Source organism: Indicator indicator, chromosome 4 (genome assembly GCF_027791375.1).
Source record: "Indicator indicator isolate 239-I01 chromosome 4, UM_Iind_1.1, whole genome shotgun sequence".
Lineage (NCBI taxonomy): Eukaryota > Metazoa > Chordata > Aves > Piciformes > Indicatoridae > Indicator > Indicator indicator.
In genome coordinates this window covers 46,825,653-46,847,934 of record NC_072013.1, presented here as the reverse complement: position 1 = coordinate 46,847,934, position 22,282 = coordinate 46,825,653, and the positions used below count along the sequence as shown (strand labels likewise).

At 44.5% G+C, this 22,282-nt stretch overlaps 1 protein-coding gene across 2 annotated transcripts; it reads left to right on the top strand.

The window, feature by feature from the left end:
- Positions 1–200: 200 nt before the first annotated feature.
- AREL1 (apoptosis resistant E3 ubiquitin protein ligase 1) lies at positions 201–17,666 on the top strand. Of its 2 annotated transcripts, XM_054400064.1 has the most exons (19): positions 201–333; positions 1,479–1,538; positions 2,170–2,396; positions 4,060–4,297; positions 5,277–5,446; positions 5,525–5,705; positions 6,453–6,700; positions 9,455–9,532; positions 10,024–10,165; positions 10,563–10,684; positions 12,395–12,470; positions 12,850–12,959; positions 14,286–14,465; positions 14,649–14,774; positions 14,974–15,103; positions 15,191–15,249; positions 15,440–15,529; positions 16,526–16,701; positions 16,881–17,666. In XM_054400064.1, the coding sequence occupies exons 2-19, from the start codon at positions 1,523–1,525 to the stop codon at positions 16,981–16,983; spliced, it is 2,472 nt and encodes an 823-aa protein (XP_054256039.1). In that variant the 5' UTR covers positions 201–333; positions 1,479–1,522; the 3' UTR covers positions 16,984–17,666. The 2 variants fall into 2 exon arrangements, with proteins under 2 accessions (XP_054256039.1, XP_054256038.1); XM_054400063.1 differs by lacking the exon at positions 201–333 and having other exon boundaries at positions 1,495–1,538; positions 2,170–2,366.
- The last annotated feature ends 4,616 nt before the right edge of the window (positions 17,667–22,282 follow it).

Genomic DNA, 22,282 nt, shown 5'->3' with positions numbered 1-22,282 from the left:
TTTCTATTTGCTAGATTTGTCCACAACAATGGGAGATTTAACTTTTCTCCTTTTTTTTTTCCCTTTTCCAGAGAAGCTGACAAACAACAGGCTACAGGGAGCAGCATTGTAGCACAACCCATTTCCACAAAGAGGAAGAAATTGATGTGCTCAGGTCCTCACCTTTTCATCAGTGATTCTGTGATGCAAGTTCCAGGAGTTTCTCTTTCTGTGATAATCTTCTCTATGACCTCTTCTTGTTGACTTTTCTCCTGGTGTTGGGCACAAAAAGGAAGGATGCTGAAGAATGGGTGCCCTCCTTTTGGCTTTTAGAACATGGGCACTTGTGTAAAGGTATGAGATTGCTCTTTGGTTGGAGGGATGGAATATCTGTGGAGGCCAGCAAAGGGGACTTGCTGGGCTGGAAAGTCATGGCTATTGTTGGGGGGAAATACCTCGTTTAAGCTTTCTGCCTGCTGATGTCCATTGCTGCTGCTTTTGAGATGACTGATGAATAACTCTCCTTTTGTGTTTGCTTAAAAAAAATGAAAGACCAGTTGAATGCACAATGTAGCTTCTCACTAACTAAATGGTGACATGGTGAGCTATATTGTATGTGTTAGTGTGTGCCAAATAGTTTGTTTAGTTGTCACACACGTTCCTTGCTGCTGCTCTCCTTCCATCTGTCAGCTCTGTCTTATCAACCAAACAGCATGTTGTTATTCTGGCTGTGTTCTTTTTACTACGTGTTTGTTTAGCAGTCCCCTCAGTGAGAACTCAATTCTAGACTGATGTCTCTTAAAAATTGCTGTAATCTTCACAGTGTACAAACCCAAGGTTTTAGCTTGTATGTTGATTAGCAAGAGTTCCAGCAGAGAGGCTCTGCTTTGCAGAAGTGAGTAGGAAAATACAAACAGGCTGTTTTATGGTTGCATTCATACTTTCTTCAATAGAGTGCAGGGCAGAAAATGGATTCAGCTCTGCCCTAGAAGGATTTTGTTTCTTCTGAGGAAATGAGGATGGTGTTGTCCACAACCCTTTTATTCCATAGCTTTTTCTTCTAAAGTTGCTAGTTGAGGGTCAGCTTCTGTCCATTTTGGTGGTAGCTCTGTGATAAACTTTCATGGCAGACTAGAATTTAGCTTTATGACTTGTAGAAGCAAATAGGTATGAGAGTATGGCTGAGTGGCTTTTGGCCACTGCTGTTGAAAGTAGGGATTCTGCAAAAAATACCTCCTTCTACAGTACCCAAAGCCCACTCCTCACTGTATGTTGTCCTTCTTTTAGAGCCCTGAATGTGAATGGGAATCTGTGATGGAGGGAGTACGGTTCCTTCTAGGATGCTGTGATGTTTGCACATTTCACAGTCTTGCAGAATGGGGATGTCTCTGGAGAGGAAGATAGGTGATTGATAGGTATCTGAGGAATCATAGATTGAATTTAGGCTGATGGATGTGAGGAGGGTCATTGGACTGGACTTGGCCTATTTTGTGTTCTAGATGCAGCTGTGATCCTCGGCTGTGTGTCTCACCGAAGGGACCTGATGTTTTACATTATTGGTAAGTGAAGGAAAGGCTGTCACTGTTGACATCTCCGTTGGCTTCAGAAGGGTTTCTTGAAAGCCTCTGCTTTCATGTTAGTTCAGAGTCTACCTAACAAACACAAAGTTACTGTCACCTTGTACTGTGCCCTCCAGCAGACTTGCATCTCCACCATTCTTCTTGTTCCTAAAGTCCTGCCATTGACCTCATTCCTAAGCTATCCCTTTTTTCTTTGGAGAGCTAGTGCAGGGTTGTTGCCTCTGTGATGCTTCTCAATCCAGCTTTAATGAGGTGTGATTGTGTGGTATTATGACTGCTTCCTTTAAAGGCATCTCTGTAGTTTTGATTTGCAACTCCATGCTTCTGGTGGGATGTCTGTTAGCCGTACCTGACCCTCTGTATCCCCTTTACCTATTTCCTCTGTTTGCAGCCATTTGCAGAGTTTTAAGGGACTTGTTCTTCTCTAACCTTACTCATAGCATAACGCGAACCACAGTGTGCTCACAAAATAGCTTCTGCCTCAAACCCCTAATTTGCAGTTGAGTAGAATGCCGTTAATAAAAGGTATCGTGGGCTGATGCAGAGGGGATTTTGTTGCCTGACTCAGCCGTGCTGCTACAACCACCCTCTGTTTCTCTCCTTGCTGCAGGTGGGGTCACGGTATCTGTGGTAGCTTTCTTCTTCACCATTAAGTTCCTCTTTGAGCTTGCCGCACGTATAGTCAGCTTCCTTCAGCATGAGGACCGGGAACGCCGAGGGGAGCGAACTATTTATGACTACGTGCGAGGCAACTACCTGGATCCCCGGTCCTGCAAAATCTCCTGGGATTGGAAGGACCCCTATGAGGTGGGCCATAGCATGGCCTTCCGAGTGCATGTAAGGCAATATTTCTGTTTCCATGCAGTTTTGGGGGCAGGAACAGAGCTAGGGATGTGCTCTTCAAGTGTTTGGGTTTTTTTTTTTTCCTTGCTGGAACCAAGCTGGATGTAACTCAGAAGCAGGAAAGCTTCTGCCTTTATGTCTTCTGCCCCTTGTAACTGTTGTAGAACTCTCTAAGTGCACATCTTGGGTTTGCACTCCTTAAAATTTTATCTCCCTCTCTTTAGAATCCTCTGAAGAGCCAGAGGAGACCAGGTTTGTGCTATCTACTGCTCCCTTTACTGGGAAGTGAGTGGGCTGAGCCTTGGCTTCAACAGACTTGGTGCTATCTTGGTTATGCAGCTGAAGTTGGGAGCGTGGGACTGGGCATTTTACCAACCCAAGAGCAATAAAGCTCCATGACCACTCCCTGTTCCTCAAAAATTTGAGTAGTATTGTGTCTGACCTGGAAAAGCCTGCCAAGAACTCATTTCCCTCCAATACCGAAAGGCCAAGACTAGGAGAATGGGACAAGTATACAAATGAGTGAGAGGCCTGAACACTGAGAGTTTGGAGCTATGTGGAGAAAGTTTGAACAGGTTTAGCTGGGCTCACGTGCCACCTTTATGCCCCACCTTCTGAACCCAGAAGGGTATCAAAATAAGAATGGTTCATCAAGGTTGCCATACCTGTCCCTCTTGGAAAGGCAAGGAAGCCCGTTATATTGGAGGCTAAATGAGGAGTCTTAACTGCAGGACAGGCAGTGAAAAAGCGCTGAGGGGAAGGGACTTTTTCTGTTCCTGCTGATTAAATTTAATCTCTTCACCTTACTGTTACTCAAGTCAATTCCTGCAGTGTGCCGTTGCACCTCATGCTTGTTTCCCATGTGCTTAGCCCTTTATTCATCAACAGTAACTGTTGCATGCACTGGTTTCTCTCACTGACAGTCAAGGTACCTGCTACTTTAAGCCCTATGCCCTCCTTTATTTAGAAACAGGGAATAGTAGTAACCTTCTGCTGACTGCAGGGTGGTTGCAGATGAAAGGCAGGAGCTGGCCCACAAGCTGGTGCTCTTGAAGAGCCGTAGGGTTTCCAGGTGTAATTCTTTCCTTGTAAGGAAGCACTGTTGGAGGTGTGTTACCTTCTGAAATTGGCAGATCACTTCTGTGATGGAGCTGCCTGGGATTTAATCTAACATGTTGTTTTCATGCTGATGCCTTTTATCAGTACAGAGTGGGTCAGCTCCTTAAGTCAACATCTTCTCCACAGTGTCTCTATAAGAAATTATTGAGAACATTTCCAAAGCGTGGCTGTGCAAACGGACAAGATCTGCTTGTTTCTCTGAAAGGATGTGACTCTGCTTTTTTCCTTTCAGTAGTGGATTCTCTTGATTTCTGCTCTGATACTGCACTAATAGTACAGGGAAGAAATGCCTAGAGGCATATTCTTTTCAGGGCACTCAAATGAGCCCCAGCACAAAAGAGAATGAAGCTGTTCAATGCCTGCTTGTGCCCTGTTCGCTTCGGAGGACACAGCCTGTGTGACAGAGCTGGCTGTTAATTTTTCTTTTTCCTTTGCTGAGCTGGGGTTCTTGCCTTTGGTTTTTCCAGGGCAACTTGCTTTCTCTTTCTCTGTTCACTGCATATTTTTGCTGACCTGAACTTCTCCATTTCCCATGCAGTTATTCTATAAAAATGGGCAACCCTTCCCTGCTCACCGGCCTGTGGGACTGCGAGTTCACATCTGCCATGTGGAGCTAGCAATTGATATTCCTGTAACCCAGGAAGTTCTTCAGGAGCCTAATTCCAATGTGGTGAAAGTGGCCTTCACTGTGCGCAGGGCTGGGAGATATGAGATCTCTGTAAAACTCGGTGGCTTGAATGTGGCCTACAGCCCCTACTACAAGGTGTTTCAGCCAGGTAAGGTCTAAGTAGCCTTCTCATGATTCAAAATAGACCTGGTGATGTTGGAGGCAGTTAGGTAAATGTGCTTCCAGCTAAAATAAGTAGGTGGCAGGGAAAGGGTTACCCTTCACCATTTTCCTTTTGTCATGAGTATGTCCCAGCAACAGACCCATGGCTAAAACATTCTTGTGGCTACCAGTACCTGGCAAATTAGTCACTGCCTGACAGACTAAGTCATTGGTGTTGCTTAAACTCCCTCACCCTTATGTTCTCCATTTTGTATTAACTTCTTCACAATCCATTTAGTAGTCAGAGAATGCCTTTTGCAAAGGTATTATTTGTATTTAATTTGGAAATGTCATCATGGCTTGACTCTTCCTGTTTTGAATACCCTCCTCTATTCCTTTAAACTCCTGGAGCAGTTGATACTTTTTATTGTACACTTCTTTAAAATTGTTTCCTTTTTTATCCATTTAAAATTTGTTTCCATCTACTTTTTGTTTTTTTTTTGACACCAGTCATCATCGTTTATGTTTAGTAAATATACTCATTGAAGGTACCTCTATTCCATGCCATTGTGAATAGACATGAAGCTTTCTAAGATACCTCTTCAGAAAGAGGAAGCTCAAGTTTACTTTGGATACCCTCCAAGTTACAGTTTGTTTGAAAAGATGAATTTGCAGGTTTCCTTGGATGTCAGCTGGCTTGTATTTTTTATGTATTTTGTACTTAGAATGGTGGGAAAAGCATATTTTTAGAGGGCTATTAACTACATTGTCTTTAGTAGTATTAAATTTCTGACCAAGGCAAACCCTGGGTACCACACCATGTGTTTCAGTGCTCAGATACTTTGGCTTTTCAGTGTATGGGCATAAAATGTGTTTAGATTTGATCCATTTTTAAGGGGTTGAATTTGTGCCCGAATTGCTCTTTCTTTGCTCCTTGTGGCTTCACTTTGGAATTTGTTTGACTAAATTGTTGTTATCTGCCTCAGGAATGGTGGTTCCTTCCAAAACCAAAATTGTCTGCCATTTCTCCACTCTGGTGCTGACCTGTGGGCAGCAGCACACTCTGCAGATAGCTCCCAGAGATGAGTATGACAATCCCACCAGCAATTCTGTGTCCCTGATAGATGAGCACAACTACAGCCTCTCCATCCATGAGGTGAGTGCAACTTCATCCCTTGATGCTTGACTTCAGGTGAGCTAGAGACCTTCCTTTATTAATTTGTTTTCTCTTTAGCTGGGTCCTCAAGAAGAAGAGAGCTCTGATGTTGTTTTTGAGAAGTCTGTGGTGTCCAATCGCCAGACTTGTGAAGTGTTCTTCCGACTCACCTTGCACTGTAGGGGGTGTTTCCATGCCTGCATCTCCTACCAGAACCAGCCCATAAGCAATGGTGATTTTGACATCATTGTTTTAAGTGGTGAGTTAAAATCTACTCATTATTTGTTCTCCAGGTGTCCTCTTACAAGATATGTTGCACAAGGGTATAGCAGAGCTAAATGTGGTTTCTCTGCAGGCTAGCTACTAGCCATGCTTAATTGCTTAAGGAATGCCTATTCCTTTAAAAATGTTAAGGAAAATGAATTTGCTGCTGACAAGGGAGATGTTGATCTGAAAGTTGATGCTCTCTGTTCCATCAGCAGATAAAAGCATGTGTGTTTTTTCTCCTGTCTCTGAAGGTTTACCTCTGAAATTACTCAATCTTTGGTGCTTGCTAGTACTTGGTACCTGAGCCACGCCAGAAGTGAGCCAGTCATGTATTTTATGTTAAGCTGTATGAATGAAGAGCACTTCTTGTAACCTATGTGCTTAATTCCTGGTTTCTTCGGGAGTGAGCCAGTCTGCAGCGTGGCTGTCAAATGGCTATGAGTCCAGGCTGGCCCTCTGAGAGAGATTCTGTATGTCGTCTTCTTTTTTTTTTATTCAATTTGTCTCTGTTCAGAGGCCAGGACAAATGGCTGTCTTGAAATCTTTTCATCCCACTCCTGGGTTTCTTTAGCAGAATTTCACCTGACCGGGTTTTCCTTTAGTTTTGTAGCCTTTTCTTTAAAAATCACAGTTAACTAATTTGGTGGTGGTGGTGGTCTGTGGATTCTCTATTTTTTTTTTTTTTCAATTCTAGTCTCCATGAAGGTATACATAACTCTTTTATACTTATTTCCTTCAGAGAATGAAAAGAACATTGTAGAACGCAATGTGTCCACCTCAGGTGTCAGTATTTACTTTGAAGCCTACCTTTATGATGCTCCCAGTTATACCAACACACAGTGGCAGCTTCCACCAACGCACCTGAGCTCCTCCCAGCGCCGTCCTTCTACTGCAACCGAGGATGAAGACGAAGATTCTCCCTCTGACAGCCAAACCCCTGAGAAAGTGAAGAAACCTAAAAAAGTGTACTGCTATGTGTCACCTAAGGTAGAGATCAAAAAGTTACCAATCTTGAATACGTGTTTAAATGACACTGCAGCTGAAGAGCTTTCTTGTGGCCTGTATTTTAGCTCCAGGTTTATGTGCCTGAAATTTGGTTTACAAAGGTTTGCCTAAGGCTTGACATGGAGCACACGGCTGAGAATAACACTAAAAATACTCCTCAAAGTTTTAGGACTCCATGTGTCTTTCTAGGTATAATCCAAAGCCTGCTGGGAATTTTCTCACTGATTGTTCAATACATAGTCTCTTTGCCTTTCCTTTGCTCTAGTCAGGTCAGACCCTTTCTCAGTTTCTGATACCTGTAGATCAGAACTTACAGATTCTCAGATTTTATGCTGTTGTTCAGTTTCTTGAATGTTTCAGGGAAAAGAATAGGAAGAAAAGTGGTCAGGGGACAAAGGGTAAATATATGAATAGAAGAAACAGAATTCCATCAAGTCAAGAGACACTGACTTAGTCTTGTAGTAAGAATATGTTAACAGAAAAAATTATCCTTTATTTCCTACAAGCGTTCAGGGAAAGTTAAAAGAAAATCCCACTAAATCTACTTATAACTTTAAATTCACTTTGTTAATCATTTGATCTGAATGCATTGTGAACAATGCAGTAATAATTAATAAAAATGAAAGACTGACCCAGGAACTGCTTTCCTGACAAAGAGGCTGTGAAGCAGTTATAAGTTGGAGGGATGCTGGTAGAGATTTCTACATCTTTGCTGCATGTGGCTTGAAGAACTGACTTTGGGAATGCTTGCTGGGTCCTCATGAGCTCAGCATCCTGTCATTCTTGGGGTCTCCTTGTGGACTTTTTTACTCTTTTCTATTGGTTTACCTAGTAAAGGAGATTGCCAGAAGTGGCTACTGTTGCCAGTTCCCTTTAGGTGCCAAAGTTGTTAATGCAATTGTGTGTAATTGTATTCCTGGATATCATCATAGAATGGTCTGAGTTAGAAAGGACCTCCAAAGGTCATCTAGTCCAACCCTCTCCACAGTCAGCAGGGGCATCCTCAACTAGATCAAGTTGCCCAGAGCCCTGTCAAGACTCCCCTTGAATATCTCCAGGGATGGGGCCTCAACTACCTCCCCATTCCAGTGTTCCACTACCCTCATGGTAAAGAACTGGTTCCTAACATCTAATTTAAATCTACTCTTCCCTAGTTTGAAACTATTGCCCCTCATCTTGTCACTACAGGCCTTTGTAAACAGTCCCTCTCCATCTTTCTTGTCGGCCCCCTTCAGGTACTCTCTATATATACCTAGAGCATCTCCTGTTCAGTAGATAACTGTTACTGTGCTGTTATTTCTTTAAGTGGCGGCTGTTCATATGTATTTGGTTTCTGGAGAAATGTTGGTTGTTTGTTAGGGCTTTTTTTCCCCCCCAGTCATTGCAGATAGAACAGGCTTGTGCAGAAAATGGCTTTGTGCTTTGTCTAAAGGTGCTAACATTTCATCTTAGCTTGCTCTCTGTTCTATGGCTAGTATTTTCTTTTGTTCTGGTGGAAATATACAGAGAAGAAATTTCTGTAAATCTCCTGGGTTTAGCAATTGCAGATGCTTTTAAAAAGTTATTTGAAATGGTTGTGAAAATTAGGGAGGAGTAGCAGTAGTTCTGTCCACTTGAGTTCTAAACCCCTTTTGTCAGTGTGTTACACTCTTGTGCTGAATTTGGTGTCTCAAGTGTACTTAAAGCTACCTTCCAATTAGACTGGTTATGTTCTACTGAACACAGTGGCTTACTGCTGTAAAATCTGTGTCATGTTTCCCACATGCATTGTAAATGCATGCAGTAAAGTCTTGCTGAGAAGTTGCTTACAGTTCTATACAGCTTTAAAGGCTTTTATGTGTTGTGTCAGAAGAAGATGTCATCAACCTGTACAGGCACCAGTACAGGTTAGGGGCTGCCCTGCTGGAAAGCAGCTCCACAGAGAAAAAGCTCAGAGTCCTAGTGGACAGCAAGTTCTCCGTGGGACAACAATGTGCTCTTGTGGCCAAGAGAGCCAATGGGATCCTGGGGTGCATCAAGAAAGGTGTGTCCAGCAGGTCTAGGGAGGTTCTTCTCCCCCTCTACTCTGTCCTGTGAGACCACATCTGGAATACTGTGTCCAGTTTTGGGGTCCCCAGTTCAAGAGAGACAGAGACCTGCTGGAGAATCCAACAGAGAGCCAGGAGCATGATTAGGGGACTTGAGCATCTCCCCTGTGAAGAGAGACTGAGAGGCCTGGGGTTTTTTAGTCTTGAGAAGAGAAGACTGAGAGGGGATCTGATCAATGTCTGTCAATATCTGAGGGGTGGGTGTCAAGTGGAGGGGGCCAGGCTCTTTTGGGTGGTTCACAGTAATAAGACAAGGAATAACAAGTACAAACTTGAACATAGAAGGTTTCACCTCAACATGAGGAGAAACTTCTTTACAGTGAGGCTGACAGAGCACTGGAACAGGCTGCCCAGAGAGATTGTGGAGTCTCCTTCTCTGGAAACTTTCAAAACCCATCTGGATGCATTCCTGTGTGGACTCCCCTAAGTGATCCTGCTTTTGCAGGTGGTTGGCCTTGATGATCTCTTGAGGTGCCTTCCAACCTCTAATGTACTGTGATACTGTGATACCATGAAATGTTGTAGAAACCTGTTCTTGGGGTTGGAGGAAGGTCTGGCCTTATAGATCAGTCCTGTGCCTTGTGTGTTTCAGGGACAGCCCTTGATAGATGTGTGACCTTTAACTTCTCTTTTTCTTGTGGTTACTCAGCAATTCTCAGTGAAAGAATTTTACCTGAAGATCATTCCATGGCGCCTTTTCACCTTTAGAGTTTGTCCTGGCACAAAGGTGAGCCTCCTCCCCTGTAGCTGTTACTGTACCTCCATGTAGTCCTTGTGAATGACAGTCTGATTTCTCTTTTTGGAGAGAAGGGCTTCCACCCACAGAGCAGCATTTTGTTGCATAAATTTCAACTCAGGAATTCCTTCTCAGTACCTAAATTCCACTAATATTTATTAATAGGAACCAGTTGTATGATTCCTCCCTGCCTTTTGTCCAAATGCTAGACAAAAATCTTGAATCCTTTCAAATTTCTCGTTCATTTTCCTTGTAAAGTTGATAAAGGGCTCAGATTGTGTCCACTGAAGCCCCTAGGTGAGGGTGTGAAGTTTAATACAGCCTCCTAACTTGAGTCTGGTTGCTTGAAAAAGTGTTCCTGTTAACTGCATGTGTACGGGTGAGCAGAGAGTCTCAGAGCGCAGGTGGTGTTGCTCTGTCTACTGAACATACTGCACCTTCTGCATGATGGTTTACCCTTTCTTGCATCTTTTTGCTGCTAGTTTTCATACCTTGGTCCTGACCCTGTGCACAAATTACTGACACTGGTGGTGGATGATGGGATCCAACCCCCTGTGGAGCTCAGCTGCAAGGAGAGGAACATCTTGGCAGCCACTTTCATTCGCTCTCTGCATAAAAACATAGGTAAAGGGGCAGTGAGGTGGGTGCAGTAGTCAGAAGGTTAGCACTTGAGTCTGCTAGTTTCCCTGGGGAATGAAGACTACCAGTTTTGAATGGCCTTAGAAGAGAACTCTTGATTTCTGGAGCCTCATGTTCTGTTCCTATTGGTGCTTCCAGAGAATGTATTTCATCATGCCAGCTGTTTAACTTCTCTGCCAGGCTCTTTGAAAGTGCATCTGTAAGTATCTGAGTATCAGCAAGACCAACTGCAAACCTTCTTTAGAGTTCTGTCTCCAAAGTTTGCTGTCATAAACTCATCCCTGGGCTGTAAAGTTGGCCTGTGCAGTTAGTCTCAGAAATGCCTTCTAGATGTTTGAGATGTTGACAGCTGAGGTCTGACTCAGTTTGTTACTGTTCTCAGGAGGTTCAGAGACCTTCCAGGACAAAGTGAACTTCTTTCAGCGAGAGCTGCGTCAGGTGCATATGAAAAGGCCTCATTCCAAGGTCACACTGAAGGTCAGCCGTCACTGTCTGCTGGAGTCGGTGAGTGTATGGCTCACTTGGGCCAAGACAAATGCTTCCTTCATCCTTTTGGGGTTTTCTGCTTGGTGTCTAAAGAAATCCATGCTGGCATGTGCTAGGGAAATCATGCTAAACGTGATTAGTTCTTCTGTGTCAAGGCAGCAGACAGGTTGAGATGGGGAAAAGTTCAAAAAAAAGAAATATCAAGGTAGCTCCTCTGAGTTCAGGTTTGGTGTTGTGTGGGATGCTCTGTTCCTTCTCTGCAGCCAGTGAAATCAGATCAATTTGTTAAGTAATCGGGAAAATTAATTTCTGATAAATTTTTAAGGAACTTGTCACAGAGTAAGTCAAGCCCTGAGAAATGTCTAGGGTAAATGCATGCAGAGCCTGTAAAAGCAGGAAATCTGCTGGTGCTGTTCTGTCCCCACTGGATATATTGGAACCTGAGGCCCAGAAAGAGCCTGTCCAGATGTTAGAGCAGAACCTCTAGAGCTCCTGAGCCTTTACCTACTATTTTTCTGGTACAGAGCCATTCAGTGAGATAAGCTTTACTGACCTACATGCATGAAACTCTTGCATGAACAGGTTTCTAGTAGTGGTTCAGTATGATGATAAAATAGTTTGTGGAGTCCTTGAGTTAAGTCCTCACTGATGCTGACCTAAGATGATGTATTTCCAAAATCAGACTTAAGAAAAAGTCATTCATATAATAAAGCTCTTAACTGACGTTCCAAGTGCTGTGTATACAGGGCAGGCAGTTATTCTGACTTATGTTTCCCCATGTTGTCTTGTAATGTTATATAAAGATGGAAAAGAACATTTCTGGGGAAAGCAGGAGTGTCTGGGATTTTCCTTGGTTTGCACTCAGTAAATTGTGTTTTGGAATATTTTCTGCACGGCTCAGCTTGCAGTGTTAATGAGATTCAGTGAATAGTTTGCTACAAAATCACTTCAAAATATTATTTCTGTCACCACTTTTTCCTGCTATTTTGGAAACTCCTGCACTGTCATTAGCACTGGTGTAACAACCTAGTAAGACAAATTAAGTGCCATAATAATAATAACAATCAGTGTAAGCTTTAGTGTCCAGGGTTGATGGGCACAATGAGTGTGACCAGAGGTGTGATTCATGTGATGCTCTAACCTATTTGAAGATAAGCTAAGCCAAAGTTACCCAGCAGATCTCAGTCACACTGGTAACTTTTAAAATTGTCTTTAACTACAATCCAGAATCAGGACACAGGAAGTTCTAGACATTTGAAATGTTTTGTTACTTTTTTTGTGTCGTGACTTGCTTTAAGTATGAACTCGGTGAACCCTTCAAGCTATTTTTCAATGCTCTCTGAAATGTTCCTTTTTGAAATCTAGCTCGTGGGCTGGCAGTGCTTTACAGAAATTGCTCCTTCCCACAGGCATTTTAATACCTTAAACAATACTGCAGCCTTGAGAGGGATATATCTGTGCTAAGATAAAATGAATGGATAATGTGCCTCAATAGAAAATGAAGAATTGGCTTCTGTGGCTTTGGACAAATAAGAATTAGACCTTAGGGGTTCCTAATTCTCATTTCTATGCTTTAGAGTACCAGGCTGTTTTTTTGATTTTGTGTTGCTTAAATTGCCCATGTGCAAGATTGCCTATTGGATACAGGATGCCAGGCAGTAATGGCTCTTGCTATTTTCTTTTTTCTTTTCTTTTCTTGTTTTTTTCTTTTTTTTTCTTTTTTTGCAGTCTTTTAAAGCAACACGAAATTTTTCTGTTTCTGACTGGAGCAAAAACTTTGAAGTGATTTTTCAGGATGAAGAAGGTGAGTTATCCTGTGAATATATTTGAGGAAGAAATGAAAGGACTATGATGGCAGAATAGTTTTTAGTCATTAATTCCAGTTTCCTGTAGTATGTCTATCCTTTTGTGGCTTTCCAGCCCTTCCACTTTCTCACAGATGTTAGTGAATTATCCCACTGGTGCTACTCTATCCCTATTTTACATATGGACCTGAGGTTCAAATTAAAAATATTAAGACTGGGTTTGGGAGCAGAACCTAGAGTTCTGGAATCCCTGTCTACTGCTTTTTTGCCATGGAGCTGTTCAATGCAGCGAGCTCTCACATCAGGTAATACTAAGCAGCATGGATGAAACTCCTGGACTGGTGACCCATGCATGACCAAACTTGTTTTATCTTGTAGCTCTGGACTGGGGAGGTCCACGCCGAGAGTGGTTTGAGCTCATCTGTAAGGCGTTATTTGATACCACAAGTCAGCTCTTTACACGCTTTAGTGATAACAACCAGGCCTTGGTGAGTCTGCAGTTCCTGTGCTGAATGCACAGAAACGTGGGCATTGACATACTGATGGTTGAATAATGCAGCTGCTGCTGCTGTCAAGTGGTCTACAACCTTACCCATTCTCTGTCTTGCTTGCACAGTCACTTCCATCCAGCACCTATCTGAAAGCTTTACTTAATTATAGAATCAGTCAGGGTTGGAAGGGACCACAAGGATCATCTAGTTCCAACCCCCCTGCCATGGGCAGGGACACCTCACACTACATCAGGCTGCTCAGAGCCTCATCCAGCCTGGCCTTAAACACCTCCAGGAATGGGGCCTCATCCACCTCCCTGGGCAACCCATTCCAGGCTTTCACCACTCTCATGGGGAAGAACTTCTTCCTCGCGTCCAGTCTGAATCTCCCCACTTCCAGCTTTATTCCATTCCCCCTAGTCCTGTCACTACCTGATAGCCTAAAAAGTCATTCCCCAGCTTAAGCCATTGAAGTGTCTTAAGCCATTGAAGTGTCACAGGACTGGCTGGATGTACAGCAGAGGGTGACCAGTCAGCAGAGAGGAACAGGTTTCTGAGCAAGAGAGGGTGGCATCGCAGTGTTTAGAAGTTTTTTTGGTCCTGAATGTTTCAGTATCTGTTTCTGGTTTCTTGCAGCATATGAAGCATTCTGTATTCTTCCTAGTCAGGCTCAGGCATTTTATTTCTATTGCTTGGCATTGAGGATATTACACTAAAGCTCCTGGGGCAGTGTGAAGGATGCAGTGACTTGAAGTGGTCCCATACTTGTTACTTAGAATCACAATATCATAGAATTGTTAGGGTTGGAAGAGACCTCAAGGATCATCCAGTTCCAACCCCCCTGCCATGGGCAGGGACACTTCACACTAGATCAGGTTGCTCAGAGCCACACCCAGCCTGGCCTTAAAATGCTCCAGGGATGAGGCTTCTACCACCTCCCTGGGCAACCTGTTCCAGAGTCTCACCACCCTCATGGCGAAGAATTTTTTCTTAACATCCAATCTGAATCTACCCATTTCTAGTTTTGTTCCATTCCACCTAGTCTTATCATTACCTGACACCCTAAAAAGTCCCTCACCAGCTTTCTTGTAGGTCCCCTTTAGATACTGGAAGGCCACAATAAGGTCTCCTCAGAGCCTTCTATTCTCCAGACTGAACAGCCCCAACTCTCTCAGCCTGTTCTCATAGGAGAGGAGCTCCAGCCCTCTGATCATCCTGGTGGACCTGTTCCAGCATGTCCAGATCCTTCTTGTAATAGGGGCTCCAATACTTGTGCTGGTCTTGGCTGGTACTTGGACATTTCCTCTTGCTTCCTCTTCACAGGTGCATCCAAATCCAGGGCGTCCCACGTACTTGCGACTCAAAGTGTACGAGTTTGCAGGCCGCCTGGTAGGAAAATGCCTTTATGAGTCATCCCTGGGAGGTGCTTACAAACAGCTGGTGCGAGCTCGCTTCACCCGATCCTTCCTGGCTCAGATCATTGGACTTCGTATGCATTACAAGGTGACGCCTACCAGCCTTGTCTGAGGCCTCTCTTGGTCTGGGGAAAGGTTGAATCTTGGTGTAGTAGAAACAGATCCAGAGTCCTGGTTAGCAGTGTATGGAGGGTTTGGGGTTTTGTTGTTTTTTGTTTTTTTTTTTTTTTTCTTCCCTCCCACGTCCCTGTCTTCTTTTTCTTTCACACAGTATTTTGAAACAGATGACCCAGAATTCTATAAATCCAAAGTTTGTTTCATACTGAACAATGATGTGAGTGAGATGGATCTGGTCTTTGCTGAAGAGAAGTACAGCAAAACAGGACAGCTGGAGAAGGTGAGGGGGCAGTTCCTGAAAGTGGAAAAGTTTAATCCCTTTTGCCTGTAGCTGGGGAGGCTGAGAAATCTGCTATCTGTCCCAGAAAATTGAGCTTACTCTGGACAATAGCTCTTTGCTTTGGGTTTATTCTGATTAGGAGCTGAGGTTTGGGGAATGCTGCTGGTCACACTCACATGGAGTGTTCTCTTGTTTTCAGGTGGTGGAACTGGTGGCAGGAGGGGCTCAAATACCAGTAACCAATGAAAACAAAATCTTGTATCTCAATCTGCTTGCGCAGTACAGGCTGGCCAATCAAGTTAGAGAGGAGGTGGATCACTTCCTGAAAGGTAACAAGTTGTCTGCTCCCATCTCCTCTCTGCCTTTATGTCCCAGGGGCATAGCACTTGCTGCTCTTCTCTCCTCTTTTCTTCCAGGTCTTAATGAGTTAGTTCCTGAAAACCTCTTGGCTATTTTTGATGAAAATGAGCTTGAGGTAATTGCTGCCTCCCTAAGCATCTCTACCCCTACCTCCCTTCCTCTCTGACAAATCAAATGCTTTCTGCATCCGGAATAAAGCCAAAATACTTCTTCTCTAAGCATTTTAAATGATTGTAGTTTGCACAGTAGCTGTGACCTTGTTTCCTGGGCTCCTGACTTTCTGACTACAGTCTCTTGCCTTTCAGTTGCTTATGTGTGGTACTGGAGATATCAGTGTCTGTGACTTCAAGGCACATGCTGTAGTCGTAGGAGGATCTTGGCACTTCCGTGAGAAGGTAGGTGAAAGGGTTTCTCCTTCCTGCTTGATGGAAATGGCCAACTACAGCAGAAGACAGCCTAAACTGGGAACAGACTTTTTGGTTGGAAATTAGGCTTCCATAAGGACAAACTAAACGTTTTAGGGGTCAGGGGTAGGACTGCACACATTATGAAATAATGTTTCTCCCTAGAGAGATCCTTCAGCCTGACTGACTAGAGATGATGCTTAATCAGGCAGGTAAAAATCAGCAGCAGAAGCCTTTTTAAGGAAATCCAACAAAGCACTAATTAAGAACAGTTTAGTAGGGAATCAGGAGGAGTTGGTGGGAATCATTGCTGCTGAAGACATTCATGATGATGTATTTGTCTCTAAGGGATGTTTGAGATTGTGATTGCAGCCTACGTGGAGTGTTTGGAATTCAGTGCTGTTGATGTGCTTGCCTAAAGATTATTGATGTGCTTGCCTAAATTTGTACCTTGTAATTGTTCACATTCCTCCCTGTCTTTCCTGATGGGTATAGGAATAGTAGCAGCTTCATTTAGAAATAGAATGTAAGCTGCCACAGCACCCAAGATGAAAAGAGATTGGGAGCACAAGTTCCTAGCTGTAAACAAGAGGCTGGTTCCACCTTCCTGCAGAAGTACCAGAGGATGTGAAAAATCAAAAGATCAGCATAGTGCAAGAAGCAAACAAGCTTCTGCATTGTAAACCTACCTCAGTGCCTATTGCAAGTATTTCTAAAAATAAAATCTCTGTGGGGAGAACAGAAGCCTTTCTGCCTTAAAAGAAAGGACTGGTGGGAGGTAGTAGCATGGGGTATCTCTTAACTGATAATAGAAAGTATCTAATACTAGCATCTCTGTGTCACCCTGGTAAAACAAAAAGAAAATAAGTCTGGCTATTAGTAGAACACTTGATTGCAAGGGCAGTTGACTGATCTTCTTACAGCTTGCTTATATGTTTATTTGATATGCTTGCCTGACCTGGCTGTATCTCCACTGTTTCCTAACAGGTTATGAGGTGGTTTTGGACCGTGGTCTCCAGTTTCACGCAGGAAGAGCTGGCCAGGCTCTTACAGTTCACAACTGGTTCCTCCCAACTGCCCCCAGGAGGGTTTGCTGCACTTTGTCCATCTTTCCAGATCATTGCAGCTCCAACTCACAGCACTTTGCCGACAGCCCACACTTGGTAAGTATCGTGGGGTGGTAGGACTTCCTGCAGTGTGATTTATGGGAATGCCATTAGCTGGTTGTGGTGAACAAGAGTTTATGACATGTAATGTGTGTGATGTCAACCCATCTACAAGCAGCTGATGAGGATGATCCTCTCAGATCTAGTCTGAATGGAATTTTTCTTTTGTTTTGCAGTTTTAACCAGCTGTGCCTCCCTACTTATGATTCCTATGAGGAAGTGCACAAGATGCTGCAGCTAGCTATCAGCGAGGGTTGCGAGGGCTTTGGCATGCTGTGATTTCCCCTTTCCAGGAGACCACTTATCCTCCTGGCGCTTCGTGGCAGGACCCAGGTGCAGTCCTCTGCTTTTTCTCCTTCCCTTCACACAGGGAATGGAGGCAGAGCAAAGACTCCATGTAAAGGAATTTGTCATCCAGAAGATGTCACGTGGCCTTTCTGCATCCCAGATGTGTCATCAAGAGCTCATCTTTTCCCTTTCTCTCATTCTCCCTTTGGTTCAGTGTGAAGCAGTAAAAGGACTGCGGTACATGCATCAAGGAGATATTGCACTTGATTTCCATGCACCCTGTATACCCATCCTTCTGTGGTAAGACGAAGTTCATAAGCAGAAGTTAAAGTGAGATGCAGGAGATTTGCTGAGCTGCCTTTATCGTAGCTCTCTGGGAGGAAGAGGGGAAACCAGCATGGAGCTTTGCTGGAAACCTGGCTTGCAGGAGGCCTTGGTAACTTTCCATGTCTTGGCTCAACTCCCCCAGTGATGCTTCCCCAATAGCTCATCTAACTCTGACTCTTGGAGAGTATAGGGTTGTTCATCCTTTCAGCACCTGACCCAGAAGGGTTTCTGGTTCTCCTTCTCCCATCTTGCTCTGGATGCTGCTGTTGCTTGTGCCACAGAGAAAAATGGGTAGTATCCACTGTAGGAAGTAACCCAAAGGGGAGAACAGTCTCTTCGGAGCACAAGTGCTGGCCCTGGCAGTGATCCTGTACTACCTCCACCAGGGTCCAGCAGCAGAAGCGTCCTTGTCCAGCAGTGGCTGTTAATGAGCCTCTGCAAAAGAACTGGAAGAGGAGTTTCTGCTCCATTGAATGTTTCAGACAGTTGATGTTGCACAGGAAGCTGTCCCATGCCCTCGCCTTCTTTTCCTTTCCTCAGGAGAGAGAGTATGGGCACAAGTGTGATTCCCTCAATGCTGAGCACCAATGCCTATCCCACATTCACCGTCAGGGTACATTAAGTTATGTAGTAACAGTGACAGGTCAGTAAGCAACTAGAGTGTGCACTGGGCTTGTGTTTGTTGTTGGGTGATGGTACTGGGCAGAACACGGTACCTCCACCCCAGAGTCTTGGATTCTACCTCTATCATGCAGCAGCCTGAGGTTTCTCTTTCTCTAGTGCATTTCAGACAGAGTTTCCAGAGGGGTGCTGGTGCCTGGAGAGCAGCTGGCTTTCAGTCCTCTCAATCTTCCTACCTTCTTTCTTCAGCTCTCCTTTCCTCCGGTTCCATTCAGTGCTGCTGGCTCCCCAGCAAAAAATGTTAACTAGAACTTCATTCAAGTGATCACTCAGCAGCCTGCACTCAGCATTGTCTGACTTTTGGGGAGAGGAGTGGCAGACTAGCACGAGAAGTAAGCTTATGGTTGGGGTGTGTTGTTGCTAGCAGCCCATTCAGCCCTTTACTGGGAAATAAAGGGAAGGGAAATTTTGGAATCTTGATGAGTTCTTCAGTGAAACAAAACTCAAGATCTCATAATTTCTCAACAGTCCCCTGGATAGTTTAGGTCGGGATTCAAAAGCATGCAGGACACAAGTGAGTAACCTGAATTGCTACTACCTGCAATATAAGTTTTCATTGGATTGTGGAATTGCTGGATTTCTTCCAGAATGGAGTCTCAGACTGGCATCCCTGAGCTAATTTTGGAACACCATTTTAGATAAAAAGTTGCATCATCCTCTTTAGTCCCCTTCTGCTGCCCTCAAGCTGATCCAGGCAGACTTCTGCACAGTATGGGTAACTCTGTGCTTTTCTCAGATAGCTTAGTTGGATTGACTGGAAATTTAGAGAAAACATTCTACATCTACAAAATGTTTTTAAGGGAGCATCTTAGCCATTCTGGGCTGAGTGTGTACAGAAGAAAACAAGCCATTTTGGTGCCAAAAAGCAGCTAGCTAAGCATTGAGACTACTCAGGGGGATTTCTTTGCCTTGTGATTTCATTCCCTCGCTGGCACCGAGGTGCTGGTAGGCTGCCAGCTTGAGAGTTGCCACTGTTGCACTCTGATAGATCACTTCAGTAGTGGCTGTACTCCCTTTTTTAGTGCAGGCTCCATTCTGCAAGGTCCTGACCTCCTTTGAGTGGAGAATATGGTTCCATTATATTCACACTGCAGATAGCTTCCATGGTCAGTAGAGTTAGAGTTCTTGTTTTCTCCATGCCACCACTTAACTGCTTTTTCCAGGGACTGAGAGGAGGTGGCAGTGCTCAGCTAAACTCCTGTTTGTTGGGAGGCATAGTTTGGTGCTGTTCCAAATTGCAGCCTTGTCTTGAAATCTCACCTGGTGAGGATATTTTCAGCCTTGTAGCTATGGGCCAACTCTACCAGTGATATCTTCCTCAGGAATCTTCTCCCTTCTTCTCTTGAACTGGACTTTTTAATTCTGAGGATGAAGTAGCTGGACATTGGGCAGTCTTCCTCTGCTGGAAAGAGCTCCTAAATGCTTCTCATTGCATTGCAGACAGCACCCCATGCTTCCCAGCAGCTGTGCAGATGCCAAGGACTTTCTTCTTTAACACAAGTGCAGTGAGAACTATGATGGGTGCTCTTAGTCAACTAAACCCATCCCCATTGTTTCCACAGGCCCCTAGCTGGTCCCATGTACCTGAGGTCCATCCCAGTGTTTCTGAATTTGTCTCTGGCTTTATGCCCTTTCCCAGTACAGTCACTTTTTATGCTGCCCTGAACGCTAGCAATGGCGATGGGGATGTGCTTTGGTCACCAATACTGTGTGTTACTTCTGGCAGAGGCTTGTTAACTTTTCTTTCTACCCTTTATTTATGCCCACTTACTAGAGGCCCTTCTGTAGAAATCTTTAGGATCCTGGTTATCATCTCTGACAGGTTCCATTTCCTGAAGCTGCTTCGAGGTGCAAAGGGCCTGGCTTCAGCCTGCACCAGCAGGCCATGTTGCATGCTTTTAAAAACCAGGAGCTTTGGATGATACAGATCAAATCCTAGTTATCTCTGGTGAATTTCTGGCAGAGATCAGCCAAAAGTTGGAAGCCTGTGGTTGTAGTAGCCGATTTTTTTTTTTTTTTTTTGTAAATAGTTTGTATAATAAATAAAATATTTTAAAACCACTGCCTTCTCAGCTCAGTGCTCTTTTGGGGCCGTACTGAGGGAATCAAACTTATTAATGCTATCCGTGGGCAAGCAGCCCCTCCAGGTCTTCAGGTGTCTTGCTGAGGACTGCCGTAGGGAAGAGAGGACAGCTCTCCACCTGCAGCCTTTCAGGACCCGTGAGCCTCTTGTGGGAAGAGGTAGGACTCTGGGCTGGGGCTTGCAGGCTACTGTGAGGCCACTCTTCAGTAGGCTGGAAAATGAGCTGAGTCAGCTGGTAATGCCAGAAGGTATTTTAAGGACTGTTTTATGTAAATTAATAAAGCAAGTACTTCTTCATCTGGTTGTGTATTACCTGACTCTGAGCTGCAGATATTTGTACTGCTTGCTCTTTGCTGTACTGTCAAGAGGATTAGATGAGGTCAGGAGAGGAGGGTGTTTGAGTCCTTTGTGTTTCTTAAAGTTGTACAAAGTAGGGTACTGCTTGACAGTAGGCTGAACATGAGCCAGCTGTGTGCCCAGGTGGCCAAGAAGGCTAACGGCATCATAGTGTGACTAGGGAAGTCATTCTGCCCCTGTACTCAGCACTGGTTAGGCCACACCTTGAATACTGTGTCCAGTTCTGGGCCCCTCAATTCAAGAAAGATGTTGAGTTGCTCAAACATGTCCAGAAAAGGGCAGCAAAGCTGGTGAGGGGTCTGGAGCACAACCCTGTGAGGAGCAGCTGAGGGAGCTGGGGGTGTTTAGCCTGGAGAAGAGGAAGCTCAGGGGAGACCTCATTGCTGTCTACAACTACCTGAAGGGAGGTTGTAGCCAGGTGGGGGTTGGTCTCTTCTCCCAAGCAACCAGCAACAGAACAAGAGGACACAGTCTCAAGCTGTGCAGGGGGAAGTTTAGGCTTGATCTTAGAAAGAAGTTCTTCCCAGAAAGAGAGATTGCCCATTGGAATGGGCTTCCCAGGGAGGTGGTGGGGTCGATGTCCCTGGAGGTGGTTAAGAAAAGCCTGGATGAGGCACTTTGTGCCATGGTCTAGTTGATTAGTTAGGGTTGGGTGATTGGTTGACTTGATGATCTGGGAGGTCTCGTCCAACCTGGTTGATTCTGTGATTCTGTAATGTCACAGGGTCAAAACAATGTACCTGAAAGTGTCTGCTAACAGAGTAGTAAGTTGACAGCTTGTTGCCTTCAGGGACTACGTCCAATTTGTCTGAGCTTGAGCTGCTCCCAGCTCTGACAAAGCATTCAATTTATTACTGGTTTTTCTTTCTAGCTTAAGGATTAAAATCATAATTTTAAAACGAGAGATTCTGTACCATGATTCAGTGTCCGTAGCATTGCTGCCTGTAAAACAACGAAACAGTGTTTCTGGGCTGTGCAAAGATTTAGCCCATCTTCAGGTAGCATAGCATTGCCTGGCTCTGTGTGTCCCACCAAGTAACAAGGCAGTTACAGAATCACAGAATGCATCGGGTTGGAAGGGACCCTTGAAGGTCATCTTGTCCAACACTACTGCAGTCAGCAGGGGCAGCAACTAAAACAGGTTGCTCAAGGCCCCATCAAGTATGATCTTGAACGTCTCCTGGTATGGGCCCTCCAACACCTCTCTGGGCAACCCGTTCCAGTATTTTACCACCCTCACTGTGAAGAGCTTCCTCCTAATTTCCAAACTGAACCTACCCTGCTCTAGTTTGAAACCACTGCCCCTCGTCTATTGCTACAAGCCCTTCTAAACCGTCCCTCCCCAGCCTTCCTGCTGTGAAGAGGAAACAGGAAACAGAATGCTAGGGGCTGGAAGGGTCCTCCCAAGATCATTGAGTCCAACCCCCCTGCCAGAGCAGGACCATAGAATCTAGCACAGGTCACACAGGAATGCATCCAGATGGGGCTTGAAAGTCTTCAGAGAAGGAGACTCCACAACCTCTCTGGGCAGCCTGTTCCAGTGCTCTGTGACCCTCAGAGAGCAGAAGTTCCTCCTCATGTTGAGGTGGAACCTCCTGTGCTGTAGCTTCTATCCATTCCCCCTTGTCCTATCACAGGGTACAATTGAGCAGAGCCTGTCCCCTCCCTCTTGACAGCCAGCCCTCAGATAGTTATAAACAGTTATCAAATCCCCTCTCAGTTACTCTCAAGTATCATGAAACCATCATCTAGCTTTGATTTTGGCTTTCAAGCCGTGAGCACTAGTTAAAGAGAGAGAGCTCAGGGATTGACTTTGTAGCATTGTGCTGGGTCACAGTATTA

Bases quoted from the DNA above. Each gene is read 5' to 3' on its own strand.
- AREL1 (XM_054400064.1), top strand. The intron at 4,298-5,276 runs GTAAGGTCTAAG...TATCTGCCTCAG, and splicing joins CTACAAGGTGTTTCAGCCAG to GAATGGTGGTTCCTTCCAAA. The intron at 14,466-14,648 runs GTGACGCCTACC...TCTTTCACACAG, and splicing joins GACTTCGTATGCATTACAAG to TATTTTGAAACAGATGACCC.